This window comes from Stegodyphus dumicola, chromosome X2 (assembly GCF_044657685.1).
Source record: "Stegodyphus dumicola isolate Sdum_Otavi_A_Nest chromosome X2, ASM4465768v1".
Classification (NCBI taxonomy): domain Eukaryota; kingdom Metazoa; phylum Arthropoda; class Arachnida; order Araneae; family Eresidae; genus Stegodyphus; species Stegodyphus dumicola.
This window is the reverse complement of record NC_140781.1, coordinates 38977831-39000840: the sequence shown is the minus strand read 5'-3', so window position 1 is coordinate 39000840 and position 23010 is coordinate 38977831. Positions and strand designations below refer to the sequence as shown.

General features: G+C 35.2%; 1 protein-coding gene across 5 annotated transcripts in view; it reads right to left on the bottom strand.

The window, feature by feature from the left end:
- tim (timeless) overlaps nucleotides 1–23010 on the bottom strand; it is a 163480-nt gene that overhangs the window by 10712 nt on the left and 129758 nt on the right. For 3 of the 5 annotated variants that reach the window (XR_004757809.2, XM_085809428.1, XM_035356772.2), the window contains 3 exons: nucleotides 21645–21713; nucleotides 17095–17266; nucleotides 15718–15762 (listed from right to left, as the gene is read on the bottom strand). Coding sequence is in view for 4 of the 5 variants with exons in the window: in XM_085809428.1 (XP_085665554.1) it covers nucleotides 15718–15762; nucleotides 17095–17266; nucleotides 21645–21713 (286 nt within the window). In the remaining variant the exon portion in view is untranslated. Of the gene's footprint in view, nucleotides 1–6708; nucleotides 6907–15717; nucleotides 15763–17094; nucleotides 17267–21644; nucleotides 21714–23010 lie in introns of those variants that run through there. The other 2 variants (XM_035356774.2, XM_035356773.2) reach the window with 2 other exon arrangements.

Sequence of the window (23010 nt, the reverse complement as noted above, 5' to 3'; positions counted from 1 at the left end):
AATTGTTTTCAGAGGAAAAAAATATTGGTTACAAATAGCGTCACCAAAGGGCATTATACTTTTAAATTATACAATTAGCCACACCTTTACAATAGTTTTAACATGTTCCACATGATGGTCATCATTTGCAGCTACCATCTGAAATTGCAAGATAGCATGTTCCACATTTGGCCGAAGTGTGTGCTGGGAAATGAGCACGTAGCGTGGCTTAAAGAGCAGGTAAAGTTCCTGGGTTGTCAAGACTTACCAGATGTTTCGTATGTCCCCAAAGCCAAAAATCGCATGGATTGAGGTCTAAGGACCGGGAGGCCATACAATACGAAAGTGTCGGCTAATGACATGTTCTTCTGTAAAATGACGTTTAAGAACATTCGTAACACACCGTGCAGTGTGTGAAGGAGCTCCATGTTGCATAAAGATTGTGTGTGCAAGGCACTGACGTGCTTGCAGAGACAGAACAATTTCGTTCTCTAACAGCGATCCTTATCAAGCATATCACTGGACCTGCGGAACTTAACCCTTTGCACTCGAGCGGTGCCTCTCAGGCACCACTGCATGTGATGCGATAACTCGAGCGGTGCCTGAGAGGCACCATTCGAATCGATGTGTTTATTTGTGTTTGACCTAAGGAATATCGCTTGAGAGATCTACTTGGCCTTTTTTAGATCACATGACGAGGTGTCTGAATAGCTATAAGGATGTCTTATCTCAAATAAAGGTTGTCTTTGCGATGCTTATGCGATTAAATGTCTTATCTCAAAAATACTTGCGACCGCGGGTAGGACTCTGTCTTCGACATCAGTTCGAACTCAACCTTCTTGCCGATCGCAGTATTTCTTTCAAAGTTACTGAGCCCAATAAAGATAGTGATAAAGATAGTGACGACGTTAGAGGAGCAAGAGGACGAAAAATCCGAATAATAGATAGTGAATCTGGAAGCCAAAGTGATTGTACAGAAGAGACTGAACCTTCAGAATGGACAGTGTGCACAGAAAAGCGCCTCGAGCGCAAAGGGTTAATTCCTCGAAGAAGTACGAGCCGAGAAAAATGACGTAGAAAATCACACCATACCTTCACTTTTGATTAATGTGATGGAAACTGCAAAACAGGGCACGTATTTTCTGACAAATTCGACAGTTGTGAGTCTTCACTGCACCGTCCAAATGAAACGCACTTCGTCTGTGCAGAGGATACTCCAAGGCCATTCTGAATGTATCTCAAAGTAAGCAGGAAACTGAAGTGAGAACCGGAGTCGAGCGTTAAAATCGTGTGCTGCGTGTCAACCGCTGCATTAGTGAAAGGCTGTAAGGATAATATCGGAGGATATTTCGCAAGATCCTTATGGACAGTTGAACGTGGTCTATCAAGCGCCTGTGCTATACGCCGGACAAATGATGCTAACCTAAAAGTTAGAAGCTGTGCCCTCTACGACCTGAAGCGCAACCTCTTATACTGCTTCTGCAGAAACAGATTTTCTTCGTCTTTCAGGATGAACTCGATCCTGTTTCTTCAAATTTCGTTATCATTTTCCGAAAATTTTTAACATTCATTGGAATTCTTGCAATCCTCTTCAAAGTCCGAAATTTCCGTAGAGCAGCTACTACGGAATAACTGTTTTGTCAAACAATTTTACTAACAAAGCGCTATCTCGTTAACTTGTCGTCAATATGAGCAACAAGCTCATTGAAAACAAAGTCTCCGCAAAGGTTTCTAGGTTTTATAACAGCTGCTGCATGACTTGGACAAAGAGTTACATTTTTACCACAGGATTACAAAGTAAAACGCTCTCTACTAAGAGTTGAACTGCGGTGCTTAACCACCAGGGTGCCTGGGCGCCATAGCCCTACCCCTCATCGAATAACATGATAAAAGTTTCGAATTATGAGAAATGTAACTGAATGTGCTAAATAATTAAATGAGCAAGAGTTTAAATTCATAATTGCTAATAGTTAAATGCATATTTTTTCCTTAAGTACCTAATTACTAATCCATACATAATTAACTATTTTTTAACAACTATTTCACAGAAGAATACATGTACACACAAGAGAAACAAAATACGAAGTGCGACGCCTTAGTGCCACTAGTAAAAAAAAAAAAAAAGAAAGAAAAAGAACAATATACAATAAAGAATTTGAGCAACAATTTGCATAACACATATACAAAATTACACATTACTAACATTTAGGATCGCCCTTGGGCGCTTACTGAAATTGGGGTCCCTAGTATCATAACAATAGTTAACAACCACAGGATTGTCCAGAAGTTCCTGTTTATCATAAAATGCCCTAGATAGGCGGCAATAAAAATCACAAAGATCCTCTATTCTTAACTCTTTACGAATTTGGCTATTCCGAATGTACCAGGGGGCATTACATATCATACGCAATACCCCGTTTTGGGCAGCTTGTAACTGCCTTCTCAAACTTTTGCACGAGTATGCCCAGACGGGGCATGCATAACTAAGAATTGGACGCAACATGGTTTTGTAAATGAGCAACTTATTATCAATAGATAGAACACTGTTTCGAGCAATTAAGGGGAAGAGTGAAGCTTTACTAGCTCGAAACTTCCTGAGAATATGTGTAATGTGTGGGTTCCATGTAAGAGATTTACTGAGGATCACCCCAAGATAAGGGACCTGCTTGACCCAGGGAATGTCCACACCATACATTTGCAGGTGAGTCGGGAAATTCTTCTTAGTAGTAAACAGTATGGCATGTGTCTTGTCGACATTCACTTTGACTTTCCATTTGGTCAGCCAAGTCTCTAGCGAGTGGATGTGGTGTTGTAGCTGTTGTATTGCTGAACTAACAAATGCACTTTGCGTAAGGATCGCTGTGTCGTCTGCATACATGGCTAGTGTTGTGTTGTGTGTAGTGGGGATGTCGTTCACGTAAATATTGAATAGGGTAGGGCCCAGAAGGAATCCCTGTGGAACACCAGCCCGTATGGGCCGGTTTGTGGATAATGAACCAGAAACATGAACGACAAAGTGTCTACCGGTTAGGTAGGATTTAATTATGTTTGTGATGTAGCCTGGGAATCCCAGCTTGTGTAATTTGTATATGAGGGCATCCAGCCATACTCTATCGAAGGCTTTGGCGACATCTAAGAAAAGTCCACCAGTGACACGATGTTGTTGCATCCCACTGCTTATTAACTCAACAACTGTGTAGAGTTGATGCGTTGTCGAGTGCTTACGCCTGAACCCAAACTGATAGGGTATGAGGATCTTCTGCTCATCCAGGAAGATGTTTAGTCTATGTAGAATAACTGCTTCCACGATTTTGCTAATTGAGCTTAGCAAACTGATTGGTCGGTAACTCTCAGGAGCAGTCGCAGGCTTGTTGGGCTTTAGCAGAGGGACAATCTTGGCAGTTTTCCAACAAGTTGGGAAGTATTGCCATCGTAGTATGATATTCACTAACTTGGTGAAGTAGAGTATTATCTTGACAGGGAAGTGCTTGATCATCTCATTTGTGACACCGTCTACTCCAGGGCTCTTCCTTTTCGCAATTCGCATGATATAGAGACAGACCTCCGATGGCATGGCTGAGATAATGTTGTCTGTGCATGGCTGTGTTGTAAAATTGGAGTGGAAGTCAGCAATAAGCTGTTCAGTGTCTGAGTCTGAAATGTTGTTAATGCAGAACTGAGATTCCAGATGCTGAGCTAAAAGTTCTGCTTTCTCAGTTCCGGTGAAATGGATCCGTTGAGGGCCGTGAAGGGGCGGAATGGCGTTATAGCATTTTTTGTACCTCTTCACTGCTTTCCATAAGGAGTTATCCTCTGCAGAAAGAGATCTGAGATAGTTAGTCCAGCGATCTTGTGAGAGTTTATTTGTGAGAAACTTGACCGCTTCGCACAGGCGATTGAAGTTCCTTTTATCATCACGGTGTCTGGTGCGTTGATACGCTCGTCTTGCAGCATTTCTCTCTTTAATCAATAATCTGAGCTCTTGAGGCTTGTGTTTCATACCAGGTTTAACTTCAACTTGTGCTTTCGCATAAGCATTTTGTATATTTTCAGTGAGGTCCTTGACCAAACTATCAATGTCACTCCCCTTGTGTATCGTGGGTAAAGTGTACTGGGTGTTGGAGAGGGCTTTGGCAAAGACCTGCCAGTCTGTACGAAAGGCCCTGGTGTCTGATGTAGTATATCTGCTGAGGTCCAGAATAATCCTAACAGGATTGTGATCACTTGAAAGTTCGTCCAGTACGGAAATATCCAGTGGAGAACTGGTGTTCCGCAACAAGAAAAAATCAATAATTGCGGTGGACCCAGCAGCATACCGTGTTGGGGTACTTGGAACTGCCAATTTAAACCGTGCCGACGCGGCCAAGGAATAAATCAGTCTGCCTGTTGCATTAGAAGTGTAGCAGTTCCATGCGCGGTGTCTTGCGTTCAAGTCTCCACCAATAATAACATGTGTACCAAGTGTGAGTAGAATTTCAAGGTCTGTCTGAACGACAGCCACAGGTCTCATGGGAGGAATGTAGGTGGAGACAAAAGTGTATGGAGTGTTAGTGTCTGTTGTGATGCAGATAGCTGTGGCCTCTACGGCTGAGAGCTGTGGAATGTTCACGTGATAATGGGGAATGCAGCGTTTGACAAGAAGTGCAGTGCCACCTCCACGTGGGCGAGGAGCGGTAGTACTTCTGTGCGACTTGTAGGTATAGTAATTTGCCACACACAATGGTATTTTAGGGTCAAGCTTGTGTTCTTGTAGGAAAAATAAGTCGGGACTGTGCTCACTTGCAAAATCCCGCAATTCATTAATCTTACGGAACAAACCATTTGCGTTCCAAGTAATAATACTTAAGTACCTATTGTTTACACTATACATAATTATTCAACATTGGAAAACACACTGTCAAAAACATTAAATAATATAAACAACTTATCGATTGAATGCTCCGCAGCCCGCAGTTCAGGCATGGCTGCCGAGATTTTTTGAAAAACATTCATAACTGTGGTGCCTTTAAAAACATCACACACCTCTTTGATTATTTTGAGAAAGTCCATAAACATACCCGAACCAACAGTAGCACTAGCAGCACCACCACTGCTGACAGTCTGTTTATGCATATCAACATTAAAATTATTAACAGTATTTACAGATCTTTGAACGTCACCCTTGGCTACACTAGCATAACTGCGCCCGGAGGCAACAGCAGAATAACTCAAATTTGCATTAGAAGTACTAGGCATTTTAACACCATTATTTACATTTTCTGAGTTTGCACTCTTATTCACAGTTTTATTTCCGACTATGCGTCGGGGGAATTTCGGACATCCGCGATAATTGGCGGTGTGTCCTTCTTGCAGACAATTACAACAAATAGGAGAGTCTAATTTTTTAACATTACATTTATCAGTACGATGTGCACCCGCACATTTCACACATCTTGGTTGTAGTTTGCAATTTTCACTACTGTGATGGAAGTGTTGGCAGTTGTGACACTGCACAACATTTCCACGCACTTTATAAGGATGTATTTCAACAAAGAAACATAGCAGTTTTTTAACATCATAAATAGATTGCACCCCTGGTACATTCTCTAAATGAACCTGAAACAAAGGCATAGGAGCCTTAGATTTGGTTCTGTGCATTTGGGTAACTTTTCGAGGTTTATACTTTAAATTAACCAGCTCCTCAAAAATGTCATCTGAGGGGCAATCGATAGGTAAACCTCTTATAACTATTTTGATGGGCCTATCCATCTTTCTGGTAATTAAATAATGATCTACACTTTTTTCATCCAAATATTTTGTTATCTGACGGTGATCATTTTCCGTTTTCGGAAAAACTTATAAAAACTCACCAGTAACTTTAGCTGCAAAGTCTAAATTAGTTTCAGCCCTCAATTTTTTAGAGAAATCCGAAAATTTAATTGGAGGCTTCACCATTATCGGTTTCACCTTCGGTTGTTGCATTTCAATAACCTCATTCTCTTCACTAACTTCCATATCATTATTAGTGGCAGTATTATCTGCATTAGCATTTTCACCTAGCTTATCAAATTTATTGCTAACATTAATTTCTGCATTAGCTTTGACTAATTTAGCAGGCCGAGCCGTATTACGCGGCTGTGTAGAGCCTTCTGAATCCTGAATTTCGCTCACACATCTTTTTCCTTTTTTCGAAGGCCGTTTAAGCAAAATTTTTGTTTTTTCTCCGCTAGGAATTTGTGCAATTGCACCAGATTTATCACTAACATTTTTTACACTTGATATAGTATCATTACAGTTAACAGAATTAACAGTAGATATAACCTGCATCTTAGGGACATGCTTAACAACATTCACATTCAACTTATCACAAGATAAATTTACAATACTAGGATTTTGGGCACTAAAAACGTCGCACTTACCCTGAAATAACAAAGTCAGTCTTTTGGCTATTCCACTCCTTTTTTGGTGTATATCCAGACGTTTTTGCTTATCCTCCTCACTGGATAATGTATTGAGATCATCTTCCGTTAACTGCTCATTTACATGAACTGCAACATTCAGAAGCAGAACTTGCTGAAGCGCGAGTTGATAATCCTCCGCATCGTAACAATCCTTGTTTAATAGCTGACTCCAACCTTTTCCTAACACCTTGTCTGCAAACGCACATATCTCCTCGGGTAAACCAGAGAGATTTTCTTTACTAACGTTCACAATCTCGGGCGGAGGAAGCGGCGGGTAATCCTTCGGATCCATTCGCTCTCTACTAATGCTATTCGTAACTAATTTGTTTTCCGCTGAGAGAAATCATACTCCCTTCATTAAGCCACAAAATTTCACAATTTTCTGATTGTTGGTTTTGCTTGTAGGCAGCTTTGAAATAGGTTTATTTAATTCAGACACCCTGTATTTTCAGTGAAACTGCAATGGATTATAAACACACCATAGTTGCTGAAAAATAAAAACAGGTATTTTAAAAATGTAGTTTCAGATTTAGAAGAAGGAGTTTAGTTGTCATACTCTAATTACACTGTTTAAATACTAAATAAACCTTTTAAGGTAATTATTGTAAATCTAAATTGCATAACTACCGCTAATTGTAATGGCTATGTCTAGCTGAGTAAGATCAGTTTAAGCCTGTATCCACTATACTGGTCACTGATATGCCTGAAAAAACACCAGGTAACTATGTGCCTTTAATAATGTCCTTGGGTCGCACTATAAAACCATTGTTATTTCAAAAAAAATTCTAAAGGAAGGGTGTTTGAACTAAGATTCTCTTACTCAAAATTACAGCAAGGTGAAATAAATACACAGTTACAAAGGCGGTGCAAAAGGGTTTGGGTTTGGTCTTGGTGGTCATACATGCAGGAACATTTGACCGGTATGAGATATGAAGACAAGATCCTTGATTAATACGTCTGCCCATATGCCGCTGTTACTGGTCCTGTATTTCTTCTGATGGACAACTATGCGCGACTGCAGGAAGCTCGGGCTTCTAAAGTATATCTTGAGAGTCGAGCGTTAAAATCATGTGCTGCGTGTCAACCGCTGCATTAGTGAAAGGCTGTAAGGATAATATCGGAGGATATTTCGCAAGATCCTTATGGACAGTTGAACGTGGTCTATCCAGCGCCCGTGCTATACGCCGGACAAATGGTGCTAACCTAAAAGTTAGAAGCTGTGGCCTCTACGACCTGAAGCGCAACCTCTTATACTGCTTCTACAGAAACAGGTTTTCTTCGTCTTTCAGGATGAACTCGATCCTGTTTCTTCAATTTCGTTATCATTTTCCGAAGATTTTTAACATTCATTGGAATTCTTGCAATCCTCTTCAAAGTCCGAAATTTCCGTAGAGCAGCTACTACGGAATAACTAGAGTATAGAGCGGAGGGAATGACTAGCTCAATTATTTTGGGAGACATGTTGCTGCTTTTAAGTCTTCCTCTGAGGTCGTTAGGTGAACTTGACCAAGGATTACTCCGTGTCTAATCGTTGCTTCCCATTTCACTGACTCATAATTGACAGAATGGAATATTGCATGTTCTCGAGGACTGTATTTCTCTGCCATGAGTGCAATTTTTTGTTGTTATTCGTGTTTCTGTTGAACTTAAGAAAACAATCTATGTCATATGCATTAAATAACTGTTTAGTGAACATGCACTCTGAATTTCCTGTCTCTATGTTGCTTCATTCTCAAATTAGACACAAAAACACACTGTTCCTTAAATTTTGAAGGGCAGTGTATGTTGCCTCCTCTAAAATAAAAGCATGAAGCTTCGTAAGAGCAAAAGCTTTTCTCTTACAAACATTTCCACATATTACTTTACAAGTGTGTCAGCATTTCTAAGTAATTAGTTAAAATCATGGTCTAACAATTGCAGCACAGACTTGCTCTAAACAGTGTTCTGCAGAGTGAGCTACGCTATGCCCTTGAAAAAATTTCAATTATCTATCAAGAACTCAGACATTAGAAGTGAGATGAGATTGTGGTCTAAGGGGGCTTAAAGGGCCAACTGTTTTAAATAAGATGACTAGGCATAATTTATAAATCAAGGTAAAGCTAAAACGGTAAAGCTTGTATATACTGCATATAGACTAGCACCATGTTTTATATTTCTCCTTAAATATACTCATATTTAGTTAAAAGAAGTAATTGTTTATTAATATTGCATTTATCACATTCATAAAAGTATTAGCGCTTTATATTAAAGTGACAAAAGGAAAAAAAATGCCTTGTTGAAATGATCTATATATTTTAATGAATATTAATCCTTATTTTATTAACAGACCTTTTGCCAAGCTCAATTTTCTACTGATTTAATATCAAGATATTATTGTTACTATTGTAATACTAATACTATACTAATGCTGCATTGAATTATCACCATTATTATCACTAATATTACTATTTTCGACGGTATTTAAACATATTTATAGCAATCAAATGATAAGAGAAATACAGTGAACTTTTATTAATTAAATTATACACACAAAAAAATACAGAGAGAAAAGGTTACAACAGACAAAAAAAAATGTTTAAACATTTTAGCTCTGAACCAAAAGAAGTTTGAGAAACACTAATCTAAAGCAGCAGTGCTGGAATAATAATTATAACAGTACTGTATCAATTCACACATTTTGCATCCTGTTTTTACAAGGAAATTTAGATATGCAATGTTAGACTCTCATTTTCTAAAAAATTATACAACAAGGCAAAAAAAACTGAATAATAAGCTATTTATATATAAGTTGAAAATTTTAGTTAAAATTAATATCAGACAAAAATTAATTAATTAATTAAATGAATAAAACAAATAAAAAATAAAAAGAAGTCTTTCAAATAATTTCTCTGCTGCAAATTAAAACATAGCATTAAAAGGCATCTTTGCTATCATGCACTATAAGATGAATTTTATTTTAGTTCTGCATTTTAAATAAAAGGTAAAGCTAAAAATTGAAAGTTTTTATCTTAGCATGCTATACTGATATATATGAACTTAAGGTTTATTACTTTTAATAAATATGTATAATTTGTATGTATATTAATTACTTGATGCATTTTTACTTCTCGTTTATATATAATAAATATAATCAGGGCTAGTTTTGGAGGCCAAGCCATGCATAAATTTTAATAAAACTAAACTGAATTTCTCACTTAAACAATACGTTTGTACTTTAAATTTTTGAAGTCTTGCATGCACTGAAATTCCAGCTCAGCAGTTCAAAAATAACACTGCAAAAAATGTATGCTTGTCTGAATGTTTGAATTTTGCAATCAAACTGATGCTGGTTTTTGCCTTCAGAACCAAAAAATTTAAAACTCACATTCATGCTCCTTATTTCAGACGCAATGGTCCGATAAGGGTGTCTCCATAAATGACTTCCATTGCCCCATTCAGGTGGAAGATTCCCAAAAGTCCGATGGATATAGTTACTCTAGTATCAGAATAAAAATGCAGAACAAATTATCTTTAAGCACTAGACAATCGTAAATGTCTGATTTCTTCAATTTGCTTACGGATGCGGTATTTTCACATTTTCCCGTTTTTTGACATAAATATTTTCTCTTTATCCTACTTGTACTAATTTACATTCAGAAGAGAAAGATATATATATATATATATATACAGTACAGCTTCTCAAAATTAATTTTAATTGAATTTTTACTTTATTTGATAGTAAAGATTTAGTTTTTTTCCTCAGTTGGTGGTAAGATGAATGAATTTGGTTTAAGAGAAAATGATAAATATTTAGTTGACTTTTATAATATTTCTGCCTTTTCTGACTTATAATTCTAAATATCGGGTTTTAACGAAAGTTTCCCGCCACCTTAAATATCAATGCGCGTTGGCGTGTTTAATCATATTTTGTCAAAACATTTTTGGCATTTCAAAGATAGAGACTTGCTTTATAACACTGCGCTGTAAAATTTGTAAAAAAATACCGTTATCATTAAGTATAAGGTGTTTGAAATAAAACCATCATGCTACCAGATTAGAACCATCATTTACATCCAGTTCTATTGCAAATAGTCAGCTACAGAATGTGACCAAAATCATGTGTACAGCTTTAGGTACAAATGTTGTATCATATGACACTGAGAAGGTTTGGTACCGAAAGTTCAAAAACAAAGATTATGACTTTTCAAGAAGCAGAGCTCTGGCCGGCCTACTGATATTGATGGGGTCCACCTGCGAGAACTTGTGGAAGAAGATCATTATGAAACCACTCGACAGCTTACTAAGCAGTTAGACGTTAATGCTATGTCCATTACTCGCGCTATGCATCGCATGCACTTAACGTACAAATTCAATCGCTGAGTGCCGCATGAGCTGATTCAAGCAGATGCCTGCACTAATCTGCTCGAATATCAACGCAAGGATAAAATTCTTGACTGGATCATCACTTGTGATGAAAAATGGGTTTACTTCAACAACATAACCCGAAAAGGGGGTTGATCTGCACCCGGTGAGGCCGTCGGGAGAGTGGACTGGATCGTCACTTGTGATGAAAAATGGTTTTGCTTCAACTCAACAACATAACCCGAAAAGGGGATGATCTGCACCCGGTGAGCCCATCGGCAGAGTCGCAAAGCGCAATTTGAATAATAAAAAGACCATGCTTTGCATGTGGGGGAATGCCGTGGTATTATCCATAAAGGTTATACAGAAAAAAGGTGAAACGCTCGACAGTAAGGTGTACAGCGAGATGCTAGTCCGTATTGACGCTGCTATCAAGGGAAAATGTTGAACTGAGTTCCGACGCGAAAAGATAATGTTCCATCAAGATAATGTAAGACCACATGTATCTGCATTCACTGGCTGGACTCTGTACGGATTCAAATTGGATCTTTTGCCACACCCACCATATAAGCACCAACATCGCTTCTTCGGACTTCTACATTTTTTCGCTACCTGCAGCTACATCTTACTGGTGCTTTCTTCCATTCTGCACAGACAGTCCAAAATGAGGTTGATCTGTTTTTAGACTCACAACCACCAAGTTTCTGGGCCGAATACCTTGAAAAACTACCAAAACGTTGGCAGAAAATCATAGATTCAGGTGGTGATTATTACCCGCACTAAAAGTTCTGGTTTCATTTTTTTTCCTAACTATAATAAAAACATTTTTTGGCGGAAAATTTTCGTTACAACCAGATATAATATGTTCATGTTACTGAACGTAAAATGATGTAAATAAGAACGTATGAAAATAACCCTCCAAAAAATTAAGATCTCATGTCAAGCGGTGGATTATTTCAATGAAACTTTATATTTCACATTTTTAAAACTTTAAAATGCTAAGATAACTTTTAAAGTGTTACAGACTTTAAGTTTTTAGACTAACGTTTATTATTACTATTTTCGTATCTAACGTCATAATTTCCTGCATGGAAGACCCATGCTTTGAATACCTTCAAAACACAGTTCTTGTATAAACTTTACTTGCTTTCTTTATTTATTAATGCCAATAGCCTGTACATATATATAGATATATCCCAATGAATTTAATTATTATCATTTGCTTTTTTTCATTCGTTTTGCCTTATAAAAATTCTTATACTAATCATACTCATTAAAATTCACATTTGTTTTGTTGCACATTGGGAATTAACAATCGTCAGTAAGATCCATAAAATAAAGCATTTCTAATTTGCAATTATACAGCATCTAAAGAAAAAAGCCCAAATTTTCTATGGCACACAAACAGCAGTACCGAGATGCATACCACGTAGGAAGAGAATTAAAATTATGCAAATGTGTAAAACAATGCTCTCCATACAAAGAAATCAGAAAGTATCAAAATATTGTTATGAAATGTACATGCGCGGTGAAATAGCTTCCCCGCAAAGCAGGTTTAGGGTTGCCACAATATGGCAAGGAAATGCGGGATTACCCATTTGGCGAGAAATCGCCTATTTAGCGACAAAATAGGCGATATACCATGGACAGATGGAAATCCTTCTGGAACGAATTCTTACCAGTTTAGCCCAGAATGTTTTCGAACGCAAGCGGACCTGCTGGTCCGCAGTCAGTTAGTGTCTCGTCTAGCGAGCTAACAGTCAGTCATTGAGTGAGTGTCTCGAGTTAGTCAGTCCATGCGAAGTCTAGCGCCGAGTTGGTCGTCAAGTGCATCAAGAGAGTCTAGTGTATTGCGAGTTGGTGCCAAGAGAGTCTAGTGTATTGCGAGTTAGGGCATCGTCGAGTTCTGTCTTAGAGTGTGGTGAGCTCCGGGAACGATTGAACCGAGTCGATAGCTGTACTCTTGTGTATCGTCGAGTGCACTGCGAGTTGTAACGTGGAGAATCTCGAGAGTACGTAGAGTTCCGAGAACAACCGAGAAGAGTCAGGAGCTGTACTCTAGTGCTTTGCCGTGAAGCTGTCTTCAACGTGATAGCCTGAAGGCTGTGTCACTGATTGTTCCAGCGTGTTTATAGTAGATCTTCAACGACTGTAAAAAGTGACTTTGAAGCTGTCCTGATTAACATTGGCTAAATAAAGTGTGCTTCGATACTTCATCAAGTGTCGTCGTTATTCACTCAAATCTATGAACCCCGTACGAACGTGAGGGAAGAAAAATAACGTAACAATATAAAATATCAAATCACATATTATAAACAAAAATTATATATTATGTGATTTATGTGACAATATTGTGAAAGTAAGAGGAATGAAATGAAATGTGATAAAAAATTAAATTTGAATCAAACTGACTATTTAAGTAAATGTGTGCATTATAGTATTTATTGTAAAAACAAAAATGGATTAAAAGAAGTGTGCTATAAAATATAATAAACTAAGGTAAGCTTAATTTTTTACACATTTTTAAAATTTCCATAGGACTTCTTAAATGTTTCACAATTTTGAGTTTAGGGAAATAAAGACGCTGGACATCTAGGCTTTTTAATATAGACTTCTAGGCTTTTTAATATATACACTTTCGTAATATTACGTGTTACATTACAGTTTTTTAATATGTTTGTATTCTATTATTCTGAAAACTATTCACAAGCAAAAAATATTACATAATTTCTAATAAACTTTCAAAATAAAATGATTAGTGATAATAATTTATGGAAAGGTCTGATCATGCCACGGAAAGTATAAGATTAAAAGGGATCCTCTTAGGGTGCCCCCAACTCGTAGCTTGCAAGGCATCCCGAAATTTCTTATATTGGCTCTGATATAATTAAAGAAATTTTTCAATTGATTCTGCTTCTTCTTATATAATGCTTAAATTTTCATATACGTTGTCCTTTTTGTCATGTGTTTTCAACCATGTTTCATCAAATTCTATGGCAAGAAATTCTTGTTATATTTCTTACCTACAACGAGAGGCTGAAAAACTGCTATCTGAAATGGAAAATTTTCCTCTGCAGTTAAAAAGCCCTGGTACGCAGAACAGGAACACGTAAAATCAAGTCCTCTAAGGCAGCTCGTATTATGGGGAAAAGGATGCAAAACTACTGGACTGCAAAAAATCCACGGGACTTCTCTTGATTCGAACTGTGGTTGAAGATTTTGTAGATAACTTTTGTCTAATCAAACCCAGTCCAAAATGCATCATCAAAGACTAAACTAGTTAACTCTTTAATAAGTTGAAAACTAGTTAACTCTTTAATAAGTTGCAAAGCAAAGGCCTTGTTACTACTTGACCAAACACACATTCAAAGTATTTCCTATAGAACTTAATCATCTGCTATTTTTGTTTTACAAAAGCTGTACGATGTACACATTTTCAGAACCTTAGATTTTATGTAAAATAATATAATATATTTCATAAATTTACTAGGACAATTCCAATAAACATATAAGAGCAATTAATATCATTACATTTATGTGTAAAATTTAAATTATTGGGTATCATACATAATATGCAATCCTTATGTAGGATTGATTCCAAAGTTTGATGATATCACTGACATGTACAAAAACATGCTCTTAAGAAATGGCACTCTCACTATATGGGAGTACCTGTTTTTCAACATAAAGTATTTTTGCAAAATGACTGCAAGAGTTTCTTTTGGACTAATTACATTAATGATGATAAATATCATGCAACTAATAAATACAAACATGAAATCAGTGGCACTGAAGAAAACGGCTGCATATGACAGATAAATAAATCTCATTCACCTGTTTTAGATATCAGGCACCATGTTTATGGTGAAACAGAATTCGAAATAAAATTCAACAATCTAATAAAGGAAATGCAGAACCTCACATTCATAGATTTTTCATAAATTTTGTATAAAGATTCTTAAAATGAATATACAGTGATATATCCTAAAAAAAACTTTCCATGATTCCAAAAAACTTTGATCTGCCATGAAATTAGTAGCCTTAAACATTTTCAGCACATTAGAGGGGTGATATTCAATGTTTATTTATATTCTAAAAAATACTAGTCTCTTCCACAGGTGTGCCTACAGAAGATTGTCTGATTGGGAAATGTTTGCCATAATAAGTTTTAATGTGTTTGTAAATGTGTATCATACATCTCTCAGAAATAAACTACAAACTTCAGGATTAAGATTTATAATGCCCATATTACTGCAGTTCCTTCATTTGCTATAATCCTATATTATAAATAACTACACTTTTCACATTCATTTACATCAAGTTTACAGTATAAATTTATCTTAAAATGAACACAGATTCATTCAAATTTATTTAATCACATGCAGCAGCATCATACTATCACTAATTGTATGAGTGATCTTGAGTATTATGGTGTATGTGAGATATAGCATTAATGAAATACATAGCTACATTTCACATACAAACAATACTAGAGATATGGGTAATCAAAAGCTCCCTGAGATGATGAATGATTATCTACATGTATACTATTTAATCACATGCAGCAGCATCATACATAATCTCAAACACTAATTGTATGAGTGATCTTGAGTATTGTGTGTATGTGAGGTGCAGCATTAATGAAATACATAGCAACATCTCACATACAAACTATACTAGAGATCTGGGTAATCAAAAGCTCCCTGAGATGATGGATGATTATCTATATATGTATACTAATTTTTGTAACATTGATATAAGCTTGATATTTATCATGTTTGAAGAAATTAAATCAAAAATTCAAATGTGACTTTAATTCAGTTCCTGAAAACAAATATGTAAAAGACCTGAAATATGTTCCTGAAAACAAATATGTAAACAAATATGCATAAACATAATATGTTAAAGACATAATATGTTAAAGACATAATATGTTAAAGAAATCTAAAATACTTACTAATGGAATACAATGGTACAGGCTCAGGCAAATATGTATTCAAGCCTGTGAAAACAGTTAAAATATATTAGTTGACATGGAAATAATATAATATTTAGAAATAATACTGAATGTTTTAAACACTGAAGGTACTCGATATGTATGTGAAAAATGAACTTCAAACTCTTAATAATAGACTTTTAATCTTTGGGAACATAAGCAAGCAAGTTAAGCCTTCTGTGACTTGGCTAGCCAAGATAAAAACAGAAAACTGACTCAGTCCATTGATGGAAAGTCTACAAAAATATTACAAGTCTTGAAGAAAATGCACACTGCTCCAAATAAAAATTATTTTGGGACATAAGAAATTAACCTTTCACAAGGTAAACTTCCAGCTAATAGCTATTTATAACATGAAATGAATACTGAAGAAAAACACAATTTAGCAGATTAATGTACATATATTTCAAATGTATGTTTTAGGCTCCCTTAGTAAAAAGGCTAACCTTAGTTCTTTCTAGTAATTATACATAGTGTTTTATATTGAATGTGCAAGAAGAATAGCATAGTAAAAAATCTGTAATTTCGGAAACAATTAATTAAAATGCTTTGGTGGATTGACGGAAAGTTCATAAAAGTATTATAAGTCTTGAAGAAAATGCACACTGCTTCAAATAAAAAATATTTTGGGACATAAAAAATTAACCTTTCACAAGGTAAACTTCCAGCTAATATCTACCTATAATGTGCAATGAGTACTGACGAAAAAAACAATTAATCAGATGAATGTACATATATTTCAAATGCATGTTTTAGGCACCCTTAGTACAACCTTTACTCTTTCTAGAAATTATACAGAGTGTTTCATACTGAATGGGCAAAAAGAATAGCATAGTGCAAATTATATAACTGTGGAAACAATTACACAGAAATAAATTAATTCTGAAAACACAGTTATACAAGTTCCATCTGGCAGCATCGAAAAATCTTCCAGTTCCAAGATAGCTGCTCAAGGCACTGTTAAATGGCACCATCCATGCAGGATAAAGGGCAGTGTATTTTGGAATACACCAGATCACCATCGTTATTGTCGTTCAAAGACATTTTCCAAGGAAAACAACGGTGATTGATAGCCGTTATATCGCCTTGCAGGCAAAAAGAGATTGAAACCAAACAGCAGGTAACACTGCTAACGTAAAGTTTTTCACGCTAACATATAATAAAAAATAAGCACTAAATAATTATATCAAAACATTTTATGCGAAATAAATAGTCTCAAGACCACAAATAGTATTTTTAGCAATAAAATATGTAAAATTTCCCAATTTCAAGATTTTATATAATTAAAATACCTTAATTATCAAAAAAATATCAAACCTTTACTTTTATCGATCTTACCTAATTTGACATAACATGTTTCAAGCAAAACATCTTGTAACCAAGTCAGATGCTGTCGTTCACCAGCCTGAACTATAGTACGCATCAGGTGTGTGATATCATCATCAAAATTAGTCATATGAGCTAAATTGTCATTTGGGAGTAGTTCCAAACAAGGCTCCTGACCAGTCTTCTAACAGAAAGAAAATAGTAAGCAGACAATCAATGAATATCTCTTATTCTATGAATTTCATATAATAGTTAGGTATCTCAAGAATGAAAATAATTACATAAAACAATACAGTATAAAATATATTGAAAACAATACTAAAAATAAGAAAGAAAATTACATACATGTTCCAATCAAAGGTAGGATTTTGTTCTAGACACCAAAAGCACTCACCTTACCCATAACAGAACATGGAAAAACAAATAAAAATGTGCTACTAAAAAATGCTCTTATAAGTGCTTCCTTTGTTAATTAAATAAGGTTCAGTACATCTATCATGATGTAAATAAATTCATGTATTATATATTATTCACTTGATCCATAATTCATAGGTGCATTGTTATTAACTATACGAGGGCAATTTGGAAAATAACCTCTATTGCGGTGTGGCGCTAGTACTAGTGGGTGGAGAGGCATTGTTACATCAAGCAATCTGTGATTCAGTGAGAGTCTCCTACTGTCACGCGTGTGCTGGTTATAACGTCACAAAATGTGCACTGCTATTGAAAATCCCGCCAAATGCGAGGTAAGAGATGTATGATTTGTTTAGGCAAAAAAATCTGTCATTGGCAGACACTCATCGTGAATTATATGTTTGAAGGTGTAGTGTGTCGGTGGGTGAGATTTTTCAAATTAAGAAGAAATATTCATGATGAATGAAGGAGCGGGAGAGCGTCTGTAGTGAGTGATGATCTCATCAAACAAACTGATGACATTTCACAATAATTTTCGAACATTTCCCGGACTGTTTTGTATGAGGTAGTCACCAGAAAATTAAGCTGCAGAAAGGTCTGTGCTTGATGGGTGCCGAAAATTCGCACAGAGATCCACAAAACTAGTTGAATGGGCGATGCCTTAGTCTTTTTTTCCCAATACCACAAGGAAGATGAGGAATTTTTTTAACAAAATAGTGACTAGCGACGAAATCTGGATGGCGCACATGAATGCTGAGACTAAACAACAGTTAATGGCATGGAGTTATGCTGGTTCTTTGATACGACTGAGGAAAGACCATCGAACTTTGCCAGCTAAGAAGGTTATGGTCAGCGTGTTTGGGGATGTTAATGGAATCTTGCTTATCGAATTCATGGAGCGCGTACAACAATCTATTCTAAAATGCACTACAACACTTTGAGAAAACTGAAAAGTGTCATCAATAACAAACGTCGCAGTCTGCTGACATTTAGAGTTACACTCCTGCTCGATAACCCTCGTCCTCACAGTGCTCCATGAACAAAATTTTTGCGCCAATTCAAATGGGACATGTTTCAACATCCCCCCTTACAGACAGGACTTGATTCCTTCTGATTACCATCTGTTCCTTTCAATGAAGAAGTGGCTCGGGGCACAGAACTTCGCTGATGATAAGAAACTTCAAACCACTGTGAGATGTTGATTGAGGTCGCAGGCAGCTCAGTTTTATGAAGGGATAATTAAGTTAGTAAAACGCTGTGGCAAGTGCTTGAATAAACATGGTGACTATGCTGAAAATTAGAGGGCAGCCGTACATTTCAGATGTAAATAAAAAATTGGTTGAAGCTACGCGGAATTCTTTATTTACATTATAATGTTCCAACCCATTATTTACAGCTAAATGTGTGGAACCTTGAGAACTGGTAAGCGAATAATCGCATAGTTCAGAAAAATAGAAACGTAAACGTAAGAAGGGTTGATTACCCTTTATTATTCAAAATAAATTAAACAGTTGACTCCTTCTTGGATTTTACAGCAAAACCTCCACTTGGGCTTGAACTCAGGAATACTAAGGAAAAAGCTTAACTAAAGAGATATAGCCGAAGCTATCAAGATTCTACAAGAGTTGGCCCCTTAACGCTAACTAAACGGCGAAGCTATTAAGGGCCTGAAATACGGCCGAGCGTAGATTGGTTTGGTTTGGTTTATTTAATTACGGCAAAGCACACTAGGGCTATCTGCCTAAGGGGAGGGATGCCTTCGTGGAGGACTTTCTAAGGGAAACTGGCTCGTATACACGTTACACATGGGGAAAACCACGAAAACGCCCATGCAGCCAGCCGAGCGTAGAAATAGCTTTAGAATGCGAGTAGCCTAAAAGGCGAACACGCTCTGGTCAGAATCTCTGGCTCTCTAACGTAGTCAGTAGAACTTCAAATTCTTGCTCTTCCTTCATTTGGATTTAACCGCGATTCTGAAAACTCGCTCTGGCAGGAAATTGTAAGATGAAATTAGGAGAGATAGGACAGTGGCTTTAACTAAAAATAACTGTTAGTAACTTAGGATAAACCTTACAACATCATAATGGAGGTTACTTTCCGAATTGCTCTCTTATTAACTAACAGAACTGTGCATACGAAAACTCTTCAATAAAAATATTTACCAAAACTTATGAGAAAAACAGCATACTCATCTTTATGCAATTCAAAGAACTAAATGTTTTCTTATAAAATTCATCATAGTTAATTTAAAGATTGAATGAAGAAACAATTATTTTTTACAAGCAAAATTTAAGAAAATATACATCACTACATTTCAAAATTATCTTTTTTATGACTTGTTTATTAATTTGGTTGCTAATTCTGAATGCCTTAGAAGCAAAGAATGAACATTTGTGAAAACCCAAAAGTCGATCATTTCGAAAAACTACCCATCATCTGCATTTATGACGTTCTGCAAATATTCAGGAAGATAATGAACTGATTTAGAGGCAAAGAACTAAAATGTACATCTAAATCCTATTCACGTTCTCTGACAGCTCACTTAGGCTTCCTTAATGAAGGAATATCTTTCAAGGATGCAGCTCAGTGACCAGAAATTGTGGCAGTTAAGGTCTGTTGTATACTTCATAAATAATGGACTAGCTTTTGATAGCTGTTTGCAAAGCAGCAGCCAAGTTTAAAATTTAAAACGCAACCATTTGTTTAATGCATTTTAAAGATCAAAGAGATTTCTAAAGTGAGCTTTTGGGAATACCACTTGACAAAATCTTAAAAGATGCAACATACGAGTACTGTCTATAAATGTGCCAAAACTTCAAAAGGAAACAGAATGAATAACATGAACAACAATGTCAACAAAATGTAAAAAAAAAATGAAATAAAGTCTGTATTAGAAAAATTCCAGACATTTATTGATACTGATGATAATAACAACAATAGACAAGAAGAATCGACCCCATACAAAATATCAATGCCCGGTTCTCTTTAAAAGCCGACTATTTTCATCCTTCTTTTAAAACAAAATCTCAAGAAGCTTGGCTCGACCCCCTATAAAGTTCATATGTTAAAATAATGAACCATTAAAGAAACTATTAAAGAAGCCACGTTAAAATAATTAATAAGCAGAAAAATTATTTCCGCTAACTTTTTTTGCACTAATTTGTTTTCAAGTGATACTTTTATACCAGCTATGAGAATTTTGCCATCATTTTTTTCTTATAATTTGTTAAAATAGCACTACTTTAATTTTAAGCAAATGAGCATAACTTTCTGATATACAAATTACTTATCAAGTTTGAAACTGCACACTTGTGCATAAATTATGATTTCAATCACCATTTTTATTATAATCAGTGAGGATGCCAATGATCAAAATAACTAAATTTATCCTATCTCAATTGCACATTTAATAATGAAAGAAGCAACAGGTTGAAGATCACTCCAATAAAAAACATTGTATGAGATTATTGGAAGATGGTAATACTATGAAATCTAAATAATGTCATCTATTTTTTTAATGTTCAAATTCAAAATCCATATTCCTATTTCTAATAACTTAAGAAGAGAATGAAGTCAATTGTTATTCTTATTAATGGAATACGATTTCAAAAAATTAATGATAATAAGAATAATTTAAATTCCTTTAAAAATCAAAATCTGATGGGCAAGTATCTGTTTTTGGTTATCCAGCTAGGTAAAAGAGACACAGATAAAATGAGAGTATTCATTAAATGAAAACAAGTGCTTAGAATAGTGTTTAAACAATAAGCAATGGCTATCAAAAAACATAGCAGAAAAAGAAAAAAATCTATTAAAACTGATATGATGTAGGGTTATGTTATAGTATGTTTCGCAAATCTGATTTCTTACTTCAGCTGAATTTCCTTACCTATGCCCAGATTAAAAATTCTGATAAAACTTTCTACGACCAACATTTGTAATGTGCAACATGAATCAAAACTTTGAGCAACTCTTCCAGGTTAGAAATAAAAATGATAAGAAAATTAATATTTTTTATGTAAATCACATGAAAAAAAAGACTAACTAAATGACAGCTAATTTTAGATAATTAATAAGGACTTAGTTATATACAAAGAACAACTTTTACATGTGTAGTATTATACTAATATTGAGGAAGATTTGCTTACCATTTGTGCCTCTAATTGCTGGTATTTCTCAGGAGATATTATACCCTTTAATTGCAATTTTGAAAGGATCTAAAATGAGAAAAAACTTCAGCAAGATGCTGAATATTTACACTTACATTAATAAAGCAATGCTTAAAATTCTATTAAGAAAATATTTTTCCTGATTCTTTTGCAAGGAAACATAACAAGCAACAAAAGCTACAAGATTATCATAAAATATAAAGCTGTAAAGATGATTATACTCAAAAAATTTAATAAACCATTAAATTATTTACATTATAGCTCAAACACTAAGTTATACTTTAATGTAAAAAATTTAATACTTCTGTTGGGAAAGCAATTTATTATTAAGAAATATTTAAAGTAAATTATTATTTGCTTTTTTTTTTTTTTGGTTATATCTGCTTCCAAATTACAAAAGATTCTTAAAAGATAAAAACAAATGAATGCTATATGAGTTAAATACACAGATATTTAAAATTATACTCTTCATTGAAGGCTTAAAAACTTTTATTTTCTTTTATAATAAAAAGAATATATTTATGTAAGTTTTAAAATGTTCATCAAAAGCAAAATTTCAAACTAAGTTTAATTTCATCTATGTATGCTATGAAGAGTAATTACTCAAAACAAAATTTCAATAAAGCCAAAAAGCAACAATGAATGATGCTGTAGCAGAATAACACATGTATGTTAAAGTTGGAAAAATCAACAAGAAGTGTCCTAAAGATTTTATCCATAATAAAATTGAACAATTAGGAAATTATTAGCCAAAGGATATAAATAAGACTCAAAGTTTGAATTTCTCATGCAGGGTAATATACTAGTAGAAAGCCCTTAGTTATTACTTGCTACAAGCATAATGTATAAGATAGGAAAATATAACTGTAGAACTCTGGCAGCATATTGCATGACAACAAATGCTGAAAATAACTACTCCCCATTTTTTTTTCATTCACCTGGCAGTCAGGTGCTCTCGTTTTTAACATCTTAATAAGCTGACTGTGTCTGATGTTGCCAACAGTAGCAGATGTGTTCTTACTGGCTTTGTCTTGTCCCAAGATCTGAACACTTTGACAAGCCATAAGCATTTAGTTAATTTCAAGGCATGTGGGTTTTCACCATCTTTTGTAAAATATAGGCTCTATGACTCTTCTGAATCATGATGCAAGCAGTTCTTGTGTGCTAATAACTTATAATCCTAGAGTCTATCAAAAAGAAAATCAGCATCTTTAAATATTCCAGTTGAAATTCATTAAATCTACACAAGGCAGAGAATGTCATTCCATCATTCAGACAACAAACAAAAATATTAATTGATAGCCACGCTTAACATTTCACAGGTGCATGGAAATATTAAGACAAC